The 18,514-nt window shown below is 46.1% G+C and overlaps 1 protein-coding gene across 5 annotated transcripts in view; it reads left to right on the top strand.

Annotated features, from left to right (window-relative positions):
* Positions 1-18,514, top strand: part of plch2a (phospholipase C, eta 2a) — a 166,734-nt gene that overhangs the window by 20,081 nt on the left and 128,139 nt on the right. The window contains exon 1 of one of the 5 annotated variants that reach the window (XM_018736557.2): positions 17,579-17,695. The exons of 3 other annotated variants lie outside the window; for them this stretch is intronic. In XM_018736557.2, coding sequence (XP_018592073.2) covers positions 17,665-17,695 — 31 coding nt within the window. In that variant the 5' untranslated portion in view covers positions 17,579-17,664. Of the gene's footprint in view, positions 1-17,578; positions 17,696-17,738; positions 17,846-18,514 lie in introns of those variants that run through there. One more of the 5 variants, XM_018736559.2, reaches the window with a different exon arrangement.

The raw sequence follows: 18,514 nt of genomic DNA on the forward strand, positions 1-18,514 counted from the left end.
TTCTAGAGTCCAGTTTGGGGACTTTGGGCCTCATTGTAGATGGTCTGGGCTAGACCGCTGGGTGAGTGCCTCTTAAGGTCTTGACAGGTGTCTGCAGGTTACAGCCTGCCTCATTTTGGCTCATCTTAGCATGTGTCAGTCCTGAACTTGCAAGATGATCAGTCTGACCAGGCTGTGTTGCTACCGGTTCGCTGTGGCCACACCGTTAGCTGCAGCCAGAAGTGAAAAATTGTCATCATCTGATGGGGACCCCATGTTTACCAGTCTCGCTTATTGCTGATAGGTATGCAAGGTGGGCTTGAATATCAAGACAAATGTTTGAATAAGTGCTAAGAATGACACAGGAAGGGTGCTATACTCCAAAAATTAATAGGGTACTCTGAAAAACATTGACTTTTCCAGAACTTTTCGTGTTCTTGGAGGTGGTCAAAAGGCCATAAGTAGAAACATCTTCAGTGCTCTCTGAATACTGCAGCATGACGGGGGACGGGCGGTCCAGCCACTCTCTTACACAATGATGTGCATGTGTTGGCATGACTGGGAGCGGGGCAGCCAGTGGAGCGTGCCGGATGTGTGCCTGGCATCTCGAAAAAAAGGCACGTTTTTCGCTATGGAGAAAAGGTCTCAGCATGCTTTCTATGCTCCTCCCGGTCAAGAAGGACGCGACCCAAATAACCCGCAATTCAGTGGATTTCAAAGCAGCTCCGCCGGGGAGCCTCGGGCTACATGCATGTTTATTCTCATTAGAGGCTAAGTGCAGAATGAATTACAAAAAAGCTCATTTTAAATGTCATCTCTGAACTTGGAATTATACCTGGAAGCAATACTGACTTTTGTTGCATGAAGTGAAACATTGGCCCGGAACATTCTCTTGATCTAAAGTGAACAATACGTTTCCAAAGAGGACTTCAAGACACAGGGAGGCTTGTCTTAGAAAGTCCTGCTAAGACCCAGCCATTCATTTTTGTCCGCTCTAGAGGACACATTTTTAGTGTATCTCCCAAACTGTATGTGCTCTTGATACACCTTATGGGGGGTATCTAATGTAAATGTATTCTTTTAAACATAAGCACATGTTTGGGGGTGGGGCTTGGAAAACCTCCTAGAAACCCTAGAAATAAATCCAACGGCTTCTCTCAGAGGGTTATGGTGTTTATCTGGAGTCACCAGCTGAGAAGAAAGGGATAAATCCCGGAATCACTGAGTACAAGGCTGAGGAGGGGTAAACCCTGGGTGAGACGCCGGTCCATTGCAGGGTAGCCACATTCCCAGAGTAACTCACCCACTGACATGCTAAGGGCAATCTAGAGTCACCAATGTACCACTCAGTACTATTCTTGATATTTTTTGCTTTCAGCTATACAGACATGCGTCGCTTAATGATGGGGATACATTCTGAGAAACGCGTTGTTTGGCAATTTCGTCATTCTGTGAACATCATTGAGTGCACTTACAGTACACAAACCTAGATGGTATAGCCTCGATCACAGTGTACTTATACAAACCTAGGTGGTATTGTCACAGTGAAACGGGACGGAAGGACCCAAGTGCCGGGTCGTTAGTCTGGATTCAGAGGATCAGGCAAGTTGTTCTCGGTATCGGGGACAGGCAGAGGGTCGGTCGATCAGCGGTTGGGGTCAGAGCGGGAATCCATGGGCGAGGTCAGGAGATGAAGCGAACAGTCGGTCGAACGGAGATCGGAGTTGAAACGAAGATTCGTGGACGTGGTTGAGAAACAAAGCGAAGGGTCAACAACCGAAGAACCTGAACTGAGAACTGGAGATGAGCGAGGAGTCACAAGGAAAGGCGGTTGTCTCTGACGAGATTCTGCAAAGGTATGGGAGCTGATGAGGGTCTTTTAAAGGGTGAGCAGTTAATCTGGTGCTGGAGCAGAGTCAAGTGTTGTCGTCTGAGATGTGGGCGTGGACGTGACAGGCATAGCCTTGATTATAGCGTGTACTTATACAAATCTAGATGGTATAGCCTCGATCATAGTGTACTTAAACAAACCTAGATGGTGTAGCCTCGATGCAGTCAAGAGACGCAGTAAACACAAGATTTATGACGCTACCGCCGGCTTAACACAGCATATTGCTTTACAATAAAGTTTTTTTTTTTATAAGTAGAAAGAGTACACAATAAAATAACGATTAAAAGTGCAGTATACACACACACACACACACACACATTTTCTGAACCGCTTGTCCCATAAGTGCAGTATAGTAAATGCATAAACCAGTTACACAGCTGTTTATTGTCATTATCAAGTATTACGTACTGTACATAATTGTATGTGCTATACGTTTATTTGACTGGCAGCGCAGTGGGTTTGTTTACAGCAGCAGCACCACGAACACGTGGGTAACACATTACAAGGGCTACGATGTCGCTAGTCATTAAGAATTTTTCTGCTCCATTATAATCTTATGGGACCACTATTGTATGTGTGGTCAGTTCTTAAGTGAAAGGTTGTTAAGCAATGCAAGACTTTATATATAACATTAAATTTTAAACTTTCATTGTGTTATTTTGAGCAGGATACATGGCCAGGCTAGCAAAGATGTCTAATTCATTAAGAGCACCAGTAAATGACACAGGCACATCATCGACACTCTGACATTAGTTCAGTATGCAGTTGGTGGTGAGAGATGGTTCTGTTGAGGACTGGAGTTTCCACCAGAGCACACCGGTAGCTTCAGTGGTTCTGACAGCTGTCAAGAGCTGGATGATGATGGGAGACAGGTTTCTAGAATATACAGGCCGGTGCTTTTACGGCTTGGTCCGTGAGGGTGGTGTGTTGGTTCCATTCGTGGGGCCTTGCTGAGTCTAGATCTACACGCTATAGTCACAGATCTGACCATCGCAATGGGCTCATCCAGGGTGCAACACAAGGGTGAGAAGCCTTCCTTCTGACACAAGCGCTGCAGCTTGACCCTGGGGGACCCTGAGCACAGCTGAGGGTTTAATTGCTCACTCCAGCGCTGATGTTTTTGTTTAACCGAACATCTGCTCAGGAGCCTGCTGGAGAGCACAATTATTGGCCATTATTAGTTTGGGAGGAGGCCAACGAAATGCAGGCAGAACTTAGCAGGCCTCTTATCGGAACATGTGGGCATTCCCAGAAAGCCATTCCCTCTGTTTACGTGTGTGTGTGTGTGTGTGTGTGTGTGTGTGAGATTGTGGCTTTTGTTGTTTCTTCCCTTCTTTCCACACCTTCTCCAGTATCGAAAGGAAAAGCCATATGTCTTCTGGCAGCAGAGTGCTTGTCCACACTTATTATTGTCTAGGAATTCTCTGACATGTCTGGACTGGCAGTGGGGGCCTGTTTAAGCTGGGCGATAATGCAAACTCTTCATTGGCTCTATTTCTGCACCCCAGTTCACCGGTTCGAGATCCGAGAGGCTCCGATAGAACATCGGAGTTACACTAGATTCTGTCCTTCCCGTTGGTCTCCTTTCCAGTCATCGGTGGGCGTGAAGAAGACGGTTCCGCCGCTTTCCACCATCATCTTCAAAAACAACATTTAGCTGGTGCAGGAACCCACAGAGACCCGTGTGCTCATTGTGGTAAAACGGAGCACAAACGAACAGTGAGTGGTTTGTGAGGTTTTCGATCAGGAGTGTGAAACGCGCAGCTCGCGCCCTGCAACATACACATACATATTAATATATACCACACCTACCATAAACAATATAAACTACTGAAATGCATCATTCTTCAGTTATACTGAGAAACACACATCAGACGTAAATAAAATACAATAAAATAATAGTTTTTCAACTGACTCATTCAGGAGTTGGAATGTCCCTGGTGCCGAACCACATGGCGGTTCAGCATAATGATTATGGCCCTTGGCCAAAAAAGGCTGGACACCTATTTATTTAGTTAATTGCCAAAACCATTAATTGCCATAAACGTTTCTCGTTTCCGACGAAATTTCTCTCCAGCGTTTCCCAGCAGACCTGCGTGGCGTTTGACTCATCCTTCCAGTAGAGGGCAGGATTGACTCAAATTGTCTCCCTCCAGGGACTCCTCTGCGCTGAGCTCCTCCGAATTAATGACTCCCCTCCACGGCAGGAAAGAAAGCTTGTGGAACTGCTCTACGGTCAGCATTAAAGGGCGGTTACCTACTCTGTCACTGATTATCAATTATTAGTATGCTGGTGGTGATTATTAGCGGCGATCGATCCCCGTGGCACAGACCAATAAATAACCGGGTGGTGGCAAGGTGGCCTTGTCATTTTCCTTGGACCTTGCTTGGAGATACGTGGAGTAATTTGTTCTTTCGGTCGAGAGAGATGTGCTCGGGCTTATTGGAGGCCTAGTTAATTACCGTGTTGGCGGCGGCTTTTCCGAAACCCCCAAAAAGTATCAGCGGGAGGCCATCGGTGCCCTTCTTTGTTATCCTGAACTCCCGCACCTTTTACTCTTGAAACTGCAAGCTCACATATGAATCACGCCTTGTGCTCTGTCACTTGAACAGTGGGATATTAACCTGTAATATGAATATATGGTACAGCATGGTAGACAGGTAGTTGCTGCAAGAAATATTTTCTTCCATAGCACAGCAGAAGGTTATAGAGGAATCAGCTAACTTATGCATACCTTTTGGAGGCATTCGTATTTAAAGCAGGATTTCGTTCATTTTGTTGCCTGGGTATTTCGACTGTAGTGGTTCTGCTTTTATGCACCGCCCAGGGGTCCCACAGCTCTTCCCCTGCTGGGATGTGAACTTGCAAACCCCTGTTCGCAGCTTAAGTCGCTGAAACACGTTATCCGAATGCAGGGAAGGTACGCTGGGAAGCACGACCAGTCCACGTGGACACTAAGCGCTGTCCGAGGGTCCCTTTTCATGACGGCTGCTCCCCCCTGCAGTGGACCACGAAGACGGAGGCAGATGCGGTGAACATCTTTGGATGAAGCGGATGTGCTGTGGCCACCGGTCCCCATTTGACCGGGCTGCGTCCTCAGAAGATCTCCGGCAGCGAGGGTCTGCACCGTGCTTCCTTTCCATTTGGGTCTGATGCTAACGGTCGGCGACAAATAGACAAATGTGGCCAAAGTCACTGTAACGGCTTCCGAAAGCCGTGATTGTTCTTGGGAGGCAATAAAGGCCGGGAGCCCTTGCTATCCTTCTTCCCCGGAAGCATAGGAAGACCCCTGGGAGGGGCTCATAAACTGGATGTTTTCACCCGACGGGCCACTAAAGGATTGATTCTCCCATTGGGAGGATCAGAGGAGGATCACAGATAGCCTTTTGTTCCATCTGTTCCATCCAATTTATTCTCTCTTCCTCCATCGCACCAAGGAAGTCTAAATTCACCCAGACTCTTAGTTATTTGCTTATTTTACTGAGCTGCTCATCCATCCTGCGCTTAACTGACCGCAGCATTTTGTGAACCACAGGAGGGTAAAGGCTGAAGACGCGAAGACGAGAGGTGCGGTGAACAGAGGAATGGACCCAGTGGAGTGATGGAGGACAATCATAGGGACTGACTGGTTAAACCATCATTCAAATTCTGTTCTTTGACAAAGTAATGGAAAGTAGGCTGATCATTCTTACATATTTGGCAAGGAAATGTATTTCATTATGGCTGACACCTGAAGTTCCTTGCGTAAATATGTGGATAGCCCAAGTGTCACCTTGTTCTGCCTGCAAAATGAACATTTAATGTACACGACAGTCAAAATCAGACTGCGGGATACAGTGGCTTCTACCTCCGGGCTGTTAGATTCCTCAACAGTCGAGCAGCATCCAAATTTAACAACTCATCTGGTTTTCGTTAAATAGTTTTACTTAATACTTAGTAATGTTTCTCAATTCCTATTCTGTTGTATTTTGCAAATGTTTTTAATTTTTTTGTAATCTTAATATATGTCGTTACTTTTTTTTTAACCCCCCAGCTTGCGGAAAAATATATTTTACTGCCAGCATCTACTGCTGTATGCTGTATTGTTGTGCATTTGATCAATAAACCTTTGATTGATTGATTGATTGATTGATTGATTGGCTGATTGATTGATTGATTAATACAAGACGATTCAAACGAAATCTGGAACGTACAGCTACCCTTCTGGAACATTTCAGATGGTGCTACATGATCATACCTGTGAAATATTATCACCTTTTGGCCTCGTGTTATGTAGGTGGATGTATTTACGGTTCCCCGATGTGCTGTTTTGCTGTGACCCAGTGCTGTTCTGTTGTTAATAATAAAAAAAGACAAATCGATGACTGAGAACACAGAGGACAATCGTAGGGACTGCCTGCACTTGAAAAATGGACTAAAAGAAGCCCATTTCTGGGTCACCGTGGGACAGAACAAATGATGGGCTGTGTCAGTCCACATTGCTTAGCTCCATCCCATTATCCTTATGTGTTTTACCATTATATGCCAGGTCATTTCCCTGTGCCGTTTTTGCGGAACCATCGACATTTGGGTTACGCAAACGACTGTCACACCGTCATCGTTTTGTTTATCGTCCAGAACGCTGGCTGAAAACATAAACCCATCATGTGGGGTCATCTCTCTAACCCAGTAAGCCGGGTTGGGTCATAACCCTCCATGTGTTCTGTCCCGTACTGACCCAGCATGTGATAGTTTTAACCCGGCATTTTAGGGTGTGAGTTTGCGAGTGGGAAAGGATATAATGAAGGCAGAGAGCTTCTGGGAGGGAGGTGAGCAGATGGACTTGAGCTGCAGCACAAAGGAGAGGCAGCGGAGGAGCAGCGGCCATTAAGACGGGCAGAAGCATGTGGTGCACAGTGACCACAGCGGCGCGCTGCCCCTGGTCCAGCCACATGTGTCCTGCTGCAGCTAATTAAGATGTAAAATTATCACGTTAAGGACTATTTAAAGTCTATTATCCATATATTTCATGTGGCCTGGTAAGGAAGCACTGGGTTTGGTGCTGTTCCGGTGGTAATCCACAAATACCTCCCCAAATGTTGTTTTGTGACTGTCGCATTCCTACTACGAAATCCCTGTTTAATGAAAAACTTTATTTTTTAAAAACTGAAAGAAAGGGGTTGCATTAGAAATACCGAAAGGGTTGTTTAGAGGCACCGACGCATGCAATGTGATGCGCGCATTGTTCCATCGGTCTGCAGCTGATGTTCACGGCGACTTCATCTTGCACGAGGCACGCTTTTCATTTCTGCTTCCAGCTGATGTATTTCCGAAATGTAGGGCAGGGGAACCTCGTGGGATCGTTTTCGCGAAGCGTGTGGGTTTTTCCGTCTTCTCCGTGGACTCGGCGACTTCATCGGCGAAGGCCATTTGCATGCGATTGAAGTGCTTTTCGGGTCTGGGCACCGCCTCTCTCCCCCGTCCCCTCGGCTTCCTTTGTTTTGTTCATCCATTTCGCATCAGCTCTTTGGTAAATTTACATGTGTTACGAAAGGCTTCTGCCTGCGTTTCTGTTTAAAGCAATAGGCCTATCATGTCTTTAAAATACCCTCCTGCCTTGGAGAACTTTTCGTTTGGAAATGTACCATTTAAACGATGTGCAAGATATTTCAGGTTGAGGCTTTGATCTCGTGATCATCATCTCATGAATTATCTGTTTGAATGTTTAGTTAGGTGTGTGTGTGTGTGTGTGGATGTGGGACTGACTCATTACAAATGGTTGACTGGGCTCATACTGCTTGCAAGTCAAAAAAGAAGTCAAACCGAAGGAGATTGCCTCGGGGGGGGGGGGGGGGGGGACTTGAACTACGGCGTACAGAAAAAGCAGCAAAGGAGATGCGGTCATTAAAAATGTCAGCAGTCAACACGGCTGGCCAGCAAAATAAAAACCAAAAATAGCGGCCCGTGATGCTCTCATCCATCACCACCTTGTGAATAACGGGCAGGGGGAAAATTGAATAGGCAAAGTACAGGCTACTGAAGCTCTGATGTGTGTGTGCTTTTTTTAAACACAGTCCTGGGGATGCCAGAAAAGCCAAAAAAGTTTACGTACACACACACACCCATCGTCTGGGCCGCTTGTCCCATACGGAGTCACGGGGAGCCGGAGCCCAACCTGACAACACAGGGGGTAAGGCTGGAGGGGGAGGGGACACACCCAGGATGGGACGCCAGCCCATTGCAAGGCACCCCAAGCGGAACTTGAACCCCAGACCCACCAGAGAACAGGACAAGGTCCAAGCCGCTGTGCCACTGCACCCCCCGCCAAAAAAGTATGTCTGAAGTAATCGATCTTTTCCCTGTTAGATCTCGAACGATAAACAGGAGAGTGATTTGTGATCTTGTGTTTACAAAGCTCACGCAACTTTAAGACTGTCAAGGGCTGCAGGGTTTTGAATTAAGAATGAACCTTGCAATACATACACACGTGCTGTACATACATGTAGTAAATATAAGGGATTTCATTCAGAGCTACACAACATTCTCTGCATGTATGAGATCTGGGGTCTGATCGCCACCATCTCAAAATGGGCTTCCCTAATGCGCTCTCAGACTAAGTGAGTCCAAGAACACTTTGCTTTAAGGGCAGCAAATGGTATAATACTTAGAGGTATTGCCTTATACTATAATGTTCCTGGGCTGGAACCCTAACCTCCTCTAACAGAACCCTCGAACAAGACACTTACCCTGAATCTACATTTATTCATTTAGCTGGCACTTTTCTCCAAAGCAGCTTACAGTGTTAAAGTTATCATAAGTTTACAATTATTTACCCATTTATGCAGCTGGGTAATTTCTCACTGGAATAGTTTTTAGGCTAAGTTCCTTACTCAATGGAACTACAGCTGACAGTGGGGATCAAACCTGCAACCTTTGGATCCAAAGGCAGTAGCTCAAAACCACTATGCTACTAACTGCCTCCTATGAATTGACAAAGTAAAAATGACCTTGCTGTATAAGTTGGTAAATAATTGACACAAGCTTAGTATTCAAACTTATTGTTAATAAAGGTCTTCGTTATATTTAGCAGAGACTTTTCTGCAAGGCAACTTGAAACGTTTATCTACCCACAAGTATTTACCCAACAGGGTAATGCTCATGCTCAAGCATATAGGAGTTCGGTGTAGGATTTGAACCTACAACCTTCATATTTTAAGGGAGGAGCACAAATCATTATGCTACCAGCTGTCTATTGCAATATTAAAAGAACAAACACACACACACACACACACTGGCTGAAGTTGCTTGTCCTGAGTGGGGTTGCGGCACACCGGAGCCTCACCCAGCAGCGCAAGGCACAGGGCTGGAAGTGGGGGGGGGGGGGGCACACCCAGGATGGGATGCTAGTCTGCCGCAAGGCACCCCAAGCAGGACTTGAACCCCAGACCCACCAGAGAGCAAGCAGACACAGGCCAAACCCACTGTGCTACTGTGCACCCCCCCCTCAAGAACGAATAATATTTCTAAAATAAATCTGCATGTGTGTAGATTCCCACATACCTCTCATTTGCTGCATTAAAATGTTAGGGATTATTTATAAAATCAGTGCTCTGATATCTGCATATGTTAACGTACAGGAAGATTATCGTCTGTGCTATTAAGCAGCTCATGTTTTAAAAGTGTACTGATGTAGTTTGGCTAATATCCACTGCCAATAATCTGCATATATTACATTTATGTAATTTGAGATCTTTCTGTTGCACTGGAATTGAGCAGTAAATGAAGTTTAAAGCGGCGTGACGGAAAACAGCCTGGTGATAAAAGTGACCGCGGATACAGCTGTTAGAAGTTTGTTACCGCAAACGATCAAAGCTCTGCTACCACCAACAAAGAAAACGCATTTGTAGAAATGCCGCAGTGTGCAATATTTACACCAAGTGCTCTTTTTTTCCTGCTTGTTTTTACATCCACGGTCATTAGCTGGTATTCATACCTTAGATGTCTTTGTGATTTATTATGCCTCTGTTGCAGGTCTCCCCTACTCTCCAGCTATGGTATAATCTTTCGCCATTACTAGGAGAGAATTGATGGAGTGAGTTTTCAAGCATTGCGACTACATTAGGTTCCCTTTGTACAGGAGCACTTGCAGTTTTCAAAGAGCGTCCTGGAAGCAGCAGGCGAACAAACCCCTGGATTTCAGAATTGAGATGACAGTACTGTTCAGCCAGGGATGTTTTTCTCCATTTTATGAGAATTAGGCTGAAGGATGATGATACGATTTCTTTTTGCAACTCCGTTCAGGTCCTGTTAGTAACTGTCATGTAATGAACCACTGACTTCACGCATTTCAATTAAATGTTTCGGATTTCTCTTGTTTTGCTTTGAACAAAGGTGATATTTTCATTCGCATAACTGCTTCATGAAACAATTTTTTGGTGTTCTTTTTCCCTAGATGTCTGTGTGATTTTTTTTTTTTTTTATAAATTCTTTGATCTTGTACAAATTCAATGTTTTCGCCCTTTCGGGTAACACCGTGCTTTTCAGTGTTCTTTCATCAATGTTCAAAAAACAGCTTTGGTAAAAAATAAACCAAAATGGATGACTAGATTTGACTGGGAAGCTATATGATCCTGTCAGAAAGATGTTATCTTCACCCAATTCAGAAAGTCGGGCTTCTGTGGGGGGAGTCCATCCTCCGACAACGGCGGAGCCTCTTCCTCTTATCGCCTAAAGCAGACACAGCCGTACAATGGCTGTCTAGGATTTTAACAACTGGACCATTTTTTGATTTGCTTGTGACAAGCAAAGTCTTCACAAAAGCCATCTAAGAATGGTGCGGCCGGCGTAAACCATAAAGAATCGTATTTTTTTCCTTTCCTTTCCACCCCCACCCTAACCTACCCATGCTGCTTTGTGTGACAAACATAAAATCATTTTCCCTTAACTTATTATCATTTTGAGCATCCAAAAGCACATTCTCAACAACCCCAAGAACCTGCCAGGAAGAGCAAAAAAAAATTACAACGAGCTAATTTGAACCTCTTTTCCTTCTCTTTTTCCTCACTGAGACTTTTTATTGTTTGATTTAATCAAATTTTTTTAAAAAAAAAAAAAAGAAAAAAAAAACCTCTGGTTCCACACACTGTCCAACTCGCCAGGTAAAAATTAATGTACAACCCAGTCCAATTGCTGGGAAATCGCGTTAAACCCGCGTCTTATGCTATCGCCTTCACGTGAAAAAGTGGCGGGATTTCCCACGATGCATTGTAGCCGAGGCTCGCGCCCTTCTCAGCCGTAATAGAAGCGCGAAAAAAATGCGTTTCTCTTTAAAAAAGAAAAAACTAACCAGCCCGCGAGACAGAGAAAAGTGGCGGGAGAATGTCTCTTTCTGTCGTCGTGTCTGTACTGGAAAACGCTTTTTGACGTAAGGTTTGTGAGTGTTTTTTTTTTAAATTTTTTTATTATTTAAAAAAATATACACAACAAGGTAATTAAACATTTGGTGCTGTCAGGATTTCAAACCAAAGTCAACCATCTGAACGGAGGTATTCTGAGGTGTAAAATGTCGTTTTAATTTAATGTGTTTAGTCAAGTGGAAAATACCGTTAGGTATTATGAAACCTCAGCACATCTCATTAGAAAGGAGTATTTATTTCACTGTATGGCCACACTTGATTAAAGAAAAAGAATTATTTGTCAAGTTGCTGATTCATTTTATGTTATGATGTTTTGCTCTCCTGGGCAGAAGGAAATTCTAGGCTTTCCTGGTAACGTTTTTTGTGAATAAACTCTTGTGAAATGTCACCTCAGTTTGAGCCACACGTTTGTTCCCTCCTTTTTAATGTTATTTCACTGCCTTGTACTACAATGGCATGTTGACTGTGTCGTTCCGCAGAAGCGAACCTCCCGCATGTATAATTAAATATTTAGCTGGTAAAGAGAGCTAATGAGGGAGGGAAGGTGAACACGCCACACGCCACACGCCACGTGCCGTGGTCGCCATAGGCCCCGGCCTGCTGCAGCGTTAATCAGCTGCTCCGCGACGGGATCGGTACGGCACGTCCGGCTGTGTTCACGCTACGCTGCTGCACCTTTTCATCCGCCGCATTGGAACACTTTCATTTCACTTCAAAACATTTTTGATGTTTCGGTTCTATTTTTGGAACGCAAATACGGCATGCAGCGATTCCAGTTCTTGCGGTTTGCAGAAACAGTTAAGTGCCTCGAATCCTGCATCTATTGATATGGCAGGAGTTAAAGGTCAGTGTTATTTGGTTGCTTCCGAGATGTTTTTTTTTAAATCCAAAATGACTTGCAAGGCTTTTTCTTTTGCAGAGCCTTTTTACTGGTGTACAAAGCTGTGCTCTTATATAAGTCGTACCATTGAAACACTTTGATAAAGGGTACAATAGCTTGGCTCCTCCTGGGACTCGAACCGGTAACCTTTTTCTTACAAGCGTGATGGCATTTCCTGCAACCCTGCTTTTGATTGGTATCATGGGGGTCTGTGGTATGGGGGGAGAAAAGGAGAACATTGCGGTTGGAGCGGAGGGAGGAAGGTTAGACAAATTTCTCGTGTCAGATGAACAATCGTTTGCATCACCAGACAATTTTTGAGCAGCATCCCATGACGGCGTCGCAAAAAAAGGATCAAAGGCAGTTGCGTAGCACGGGAACAGCAGGTCCCCCCGCTCTTCTGTCCCTTCCCTGGATGGAAGCATGCGGTACATTAGTGGTGAAAGGCACACCACGGTCACGGTTCTGCATTTCTTCGGCAGGGAAGGATCAAGATGTGGCCACGTCTCCGCAGAGGGGCCGGCACCTGAACCGTGGTGGCTAGGATCTAACAGAATGACAGAGTAGAGGCTTACAGCAGGCCACTCCCCCTTCCACCCCCCCAGGAATTCACACAAACACACTATTTGCTTGCATTTAGCTACAAAGGAAACACTTTGTTTGTCTTCTCACTGCTGTTAAAAGCTTGCGGATTGTTTGTTTGTATACACGATTTCTTTTGGTTGCTAAATTGTCTATCTGTGCCTTGCTTCTCCTTGTTTGCGATCCTAGCAAATAGTGTATTTCATCTGTCATTTAGTGTGTATTATCATATGTCATTCAAAGGAAACTAATCACACCTGAACCTGTTTGAGTCCTCCATGGGAGGTTTCAGTCCCTGGGAGTTTAACAGTGACACATTAGCATTTTTCCCATTACGCCTGCTGACGGTGAGAGCCGAGAGCAACCTCTTTCTGAAAGTACAGGGCAGCACATGGTGTAGTGGTTAGACCTGCTGCCTTTGGACTCAAAGGACCAGGGCCATGTTTCAAAACCCATCTCTTGCTGTGGTACTCTTAAACAAGGTACTTGCTCTGAATTATTCCAGTAAGAATTGGCTATAGAAATGGGTTATTCACTGTAATTAGCTTAGAGTAAAAACCTAACATTGCAAGTGACCTTTGATAAAATCATCAGTGAGATGAATAAATGTTAGTACACCCAGTCAGAAAGTGTGAATATCAGTTTTTCACCAAAAGCAGAGCCAGTGGCATTCCCGTAGAAGCTGTGGGTGGTGTTTGCGGGAAAAGAGTGAAAAACTGGAGTGTTTATAATTGGATTTAAGCTGTATTTATGTTGTACTGAGTTGACCTCAGAAGATGGCTGCAAGAAAAATGTATAAATATTGCCCAGTGCATCTTGTCCCATTGTTTTCTTGAAGACGGACTTGCAAAGAAGTGGTTAAAGTGTGCACATTCTACCCTCAGACCTCTCATTGAATTACTGCTTTGACTTGTAGTTTTGATTGGAAAAGGAAATAGACTTTTTTTTCCCCTCCCTTCCATTGCAGCGCAATGGCCAGTGTAACTGCACCTATGGTCATTTCTCAAATTTCCCATTAAAATGAATGTTTGGAACTCACCCAGAAAAGGCCATTTATGTAAATGGATTCTGATTTGGGAGCAGGGCATCAGTAAGAGCACTTGACTGGAACCCTGCTTATCTCTTGTAGGAGATAGACAGTGAAACCCATTACGTTGAGAGAGTGCTGCTCCACACCCTGTCACATCTCTCACTGACAAGTCCACCCTACCCAGTGGTCTCCCACATTGGCAAGACTGACGTTTCATCTCTTCTTGGTTTGATTCATCCCACTCTGTCTCTTCTCTCGCCAACTGGATCATCTCATACTTTGAGTCTGTCTTTGGCAAGACCATTCCACCTCATCTCCTCCTGTCCTTGGTGGGACCACTGTGTTCTTCTGCCTCGTTCATTGGTAGAACTGCCCTGCCCTACCTCCTTTCATCTCCCACATTAGCAGGACTAACACGATCATCCTGACCCTCAGGTAGACAGCTTTGTTCTCTTTCCTTTCTTTTTTGTGTTGGATGATCCAACCATCTCCTCTCTCATTGGGAGGACCATGCAACTCTTTTGACGCTGTCTTTGGAGGACCGTTCCACCCAGTCTCCTCAGTCCTTGATGGGACTACTCTCTACTATTGCTTCTTTCGCTGGTGGAACTACCTTCAGCTACCTCATCTCTCATTGACACGACAGCGCCACCTATCACCCGTAGCACCTCTTATACTGGCAGGATGGCTAGCATCACCCCAGCCCATCTATTCCTTCAGTCGTTCCTTGTGTGCTGGGTGTCAGTGGTGCTCCTTCTCATATGGCTAGTTGAAATGACTTGAGCAGTTTCTGTAAACATCTCCCACAGAAAGAATATTGACCCATTTACGACCAAAGAGAACTAGCTCCGGGAAGCAGCGGACCATTAATGAAACACTGCTTGACCTGTAAAGCAGACATACAGACCTATTTTCCAGTCGTTGCTCTACGGATAGCATTTGTAACATCGCAGTCTTTCCTTTGGCCTCATGAGCTTATTGTCCGGTTGGTTATCCACCCTCAGAATGTGTAATTTTCTTTGAAATATCTTTGTGTAATTTGTTCAGAGTCCACTCTAGCAGTGCCCTGAGTGTGTGTGTTTTATATCGTTGCGTGTGTCTTCGCGTCTTCCTTATTATTCAGAACCCTCATATCAAAGGTAGGTGCGTTATTATTTTGAGGCTGCATATCCCTCGCGGTTATGGCTTGCCAGAGGTGCTATCAGTGTTAATTGTCCTGGATAGAAAATTGGCCTGTGAAAGCACGACTGCGACTATCCTGGGGCTTAAATAACGCATATTCAGGGCAGAGCTTAATACTGACGTCGCACGCACGGAGGGGCGCTGTGCTGCCGGCCGGAATGAACCGAGAGGAGCTTTGTGCAGTCAGACGTGGACGTTAGTCCTACACACCTCTCCGTACAGTTCCCTTCATCGCCCACCTGACACCGTGGAGCACATCTGAGCATGTTCCCTTTGTGGGAAGTAAAGTCCCACTGTTTCACGTCACACTAAGTGGGCCCATGGTGGATACGGGGAGAAGAAAGGTTCTTTCATTATAATACTCATTTGTAGGAAGGAGGAACAGCAACACAGGTTTATTTTTTCGTCAGTAGCTCTCTCGGCGAGCTTCTGAAGTCTCTACCGTTTTTCCAGGAGGTGCTTCTGTTTCTACTGACCGTGTGGCAATCTGCTGAACGTGCTGCAGGACACGGAACAAACATACAATCTCTGTGACAGTCCTCACGTCTGGTGCAAATCAGAACTCTCCTGTTAGACACGGTTCTGCTGCATTCTTCAGGCTTTCGCGGCTTGCCCACCAGCTCTAAATTTAGCAAACATTTTTGGCAGGTGCAGCTAAATGTACCATGAGCAGGGTAATGAAATGTATTTGCTTGCTTTTGTTAACTGCTTGTCCAGTTCAGGGTCACGGTAGTCCAAAGCCTATCCCGGAAGCAATCGCACAAGGCTAGGACTGGTACACCCTGGATGGAGGACCAGTCCATCGAAAAGTGTGTGTTTTTATTTATTTTAAAAATAAATTTTCTTAATTTTGGATGGATTGTAGTTTATGTCAATTCAATCAAATTGGTAAAAGTACGGAAATAATGTATCCAAGCAGTAAACATGTTATGCAATGAACCAACCAATGTCAACGATTGCTTGTCCTCAGCTGGGTTGTACCGAGCCGGAGCTTACCCAGCAGCACAGTGGGCAGGGGGCACATCTAGGAGGGGATGCCAGTCTGCTACAAGGCACCCCAAGCAGGGCTCGAACCCCCGACCCACCACACAGCAGGCACCAGCCAAACCCACCGCACCACCACACTCCCCTGTTATGCAATCATCCTTACGCCAATGCAGAATGAACTTATGCACACCCTTTAATAGCAATATGAGCCACTTGGCTTTATGGTCGTTCAGTTAATTGTCGGGTATCCACTCCCAACTTCCCATCGATCTGTCATGTCAACCGTTTACCGCTTGTAGTTTGAGTGACGGAGATCACCACTGACGGAATGTCACAGCAATGCTGCCACGGTCTTTCTTTGAAGATGTAGTTGTTCTTTACCGAAGCCAGACAAGTCCTGTGAAAGAATCGCTTGAGCTCTTACCTTCAGCTTTTGCATCCAGGGCCCTTTGTTCTACCGTGCCATATTAGGTCTTGCAAATGAGTCTCACGACAAATAAGCTTCTCATTCATAATATGAGTGAAAATCAGCGGTGCAAATGTTATTGAATGGCAGCCTTCTGAGCGCAGAGGAATCGGAGCATTTGCACTCCCTAAATCCTCCATCAGTGAGCTTTAAAATTGATGTCTGGCCATAACGCGTTTCTGTTGTCGTAAGAGTCAGGATGGGTGTCATAACACATTCCAGAAGTGCACCAGTATGCCAACCTCATTCGTTTCCCGCTGCTCTCGTTTCAGCCGTTCGGAGACCGCAGACCTAGTCTTTTCAGCAGGTCGTATAACATCAGTCGACATGGCAAAAATCAAAATTCGTGTGCACTCAATGCGTTTTCGCTCGCTCCGTGTTTCACTTGCCGTGCGAAACTTGTTTTGTATGCTTGGGTGGAAAAATAGATCAGTGTGCATAAAAATAAAAAATTCTGTGTGTGTGTGTGTGTGCATGTGCACTCACAGGCTGCAGAAGGAGGAGGCTGTAGGAAGGAACACCTTTTGAGTGTCTCCTTGTCCATCTCTTTTCACTGTGACAACAACGAGGAGACACCCAAAGGTGTTCTTCAGGAGAGCGGGACAGGTCGCTCGGGCGGAAGGAGGATGGAAGCCCATCAGAAGAGGAGAGGCGGTTCACTGTGGTCCTGGAACCGTCGTTTACCGCGTGTGGGGGAAGCAGCTTTCATATTGAGCTCCTGTGCCAAACAGCACCTTGAGATAACTCCTTAGCACAAAGCAAGCTGTTGTTCCCTGGCAGCTATTGCTTGTCTTTGCTGAACAAGAGAGCTCTTCGCCACACGGACTCGTCGGAGGTGTTCGCTGGCTGTGCAACGGCAGGGGAAAAAGCCGCCAATTTTACCGCTCTAACGTGCTGTTCCTCGGTGGCTGAGTTAATAATGGTCTGAAGTGTAAGCACACAACCCCCCCCGACTCTATTCTCTCCCCCTCTGCTGCTCCTTTCTCTCTTTCTCCATCTCCCTCCCTCCCTCCCTCCTTTCTTTCTCCGCTCTCTCTCTCCCTCTGCTACTCACACACACACACACACGCAGAGAGACACGCGCGCGCACATGCCCGCTCGCATATATGCTCGGCTCTGAGACTGAGATGGTTAGAAGGAGTGCACCGCTGAGCCAGTAGCCATCTCAGCGAGATCGCCGCCCTGTCCCCCCCCCGCCCCCCACCGCACCCGTGCTTGAGCTGCTCTTCCTTGGCTGCAGAATCAGCTCCCAAACCATCAGCCGCTCGGGCATGGAGCTGGGAGGATTGTCCCAGAAGCACAGTACGTCTCCGCCCGCCGCTCGCCTTCTCTCGCTGTCTCCCAGGTGTTTGCTCACTGTTTGCTCGTGTTGCTACACTTTGTTGGATTTGCTTCGTTTTCTTCTTCTTCTGCTACTCCTCCTTTCCTTCTGCCGTGTGTCCCTCCTTATGGGTATGTTCTGACTTTAATCCCTTTGTGTTTGATGGGACCTCGGGTACACACTTCACTTCTTTGCGTGCTCTGGCTGCCGGTCTCGGAGCTTCCTCGGCACCGCTGTCCGTAGCTGACTTTTGGGGAAAGGCAGCACCTCGAACCCAGGCTGCGGGGCTCGACACCGAGAGCTGTTGAGGGTTGTTGGGGTTTGGCTGCTCGAAATAGCAGTGTGTGCTGCCGTAGGAGATGTAGACTCACTTTTCTGAGCTCACTTGGCGGTATGTTTCTCACTTTGATCACTTGGTTTTGCTCTAGTAGAGATGTTTGTGTCTCAGTGTATCACAAATCTTTATGGGCGGAACACAACGCGCTTCCCAGCAGTGTCGCGGCACCTTTGTGAAACTTGCGTCGGCACGGCAACACTCCTTTTGCATGCCTGTGCTGTGACTAGGCTGGTGTGGCGGGATGGTGGTGCAGTTGGGGTCCGGGGGTACCTCTCTGGGAGAGGCAGCTTCAAGGGGAAGGTGTGTCCCAGCGTGGCAGCAGTGTGGGGAGCGCTCTGCCTGGCCCGCAGGTGGCACCCTGGGATCATGTCATCTAAAGGCATCAGTTAATGAAGCGCTGAGGTGTCTTTCCCAAGGGTCTAACGCAAGGGTCTAATGGATCCTGAACCTTTAACCACTCCAT

The sequence above is a fragment of the Scleropages formosus genome, chromosome 2, assembly GCF_900964775.1.
Source record: "Scleropages formosus chromosome 2, fSclFor1.1, whole genome shotgun sequence".
NCBI classification, from domain to species: domain Eukaryota; kingdom Metazoa; phylum Chordata; class Actinopteri; order Osteoglossiformes; family Osteoglossidae; genus Scleropages; species Scleropages formosus.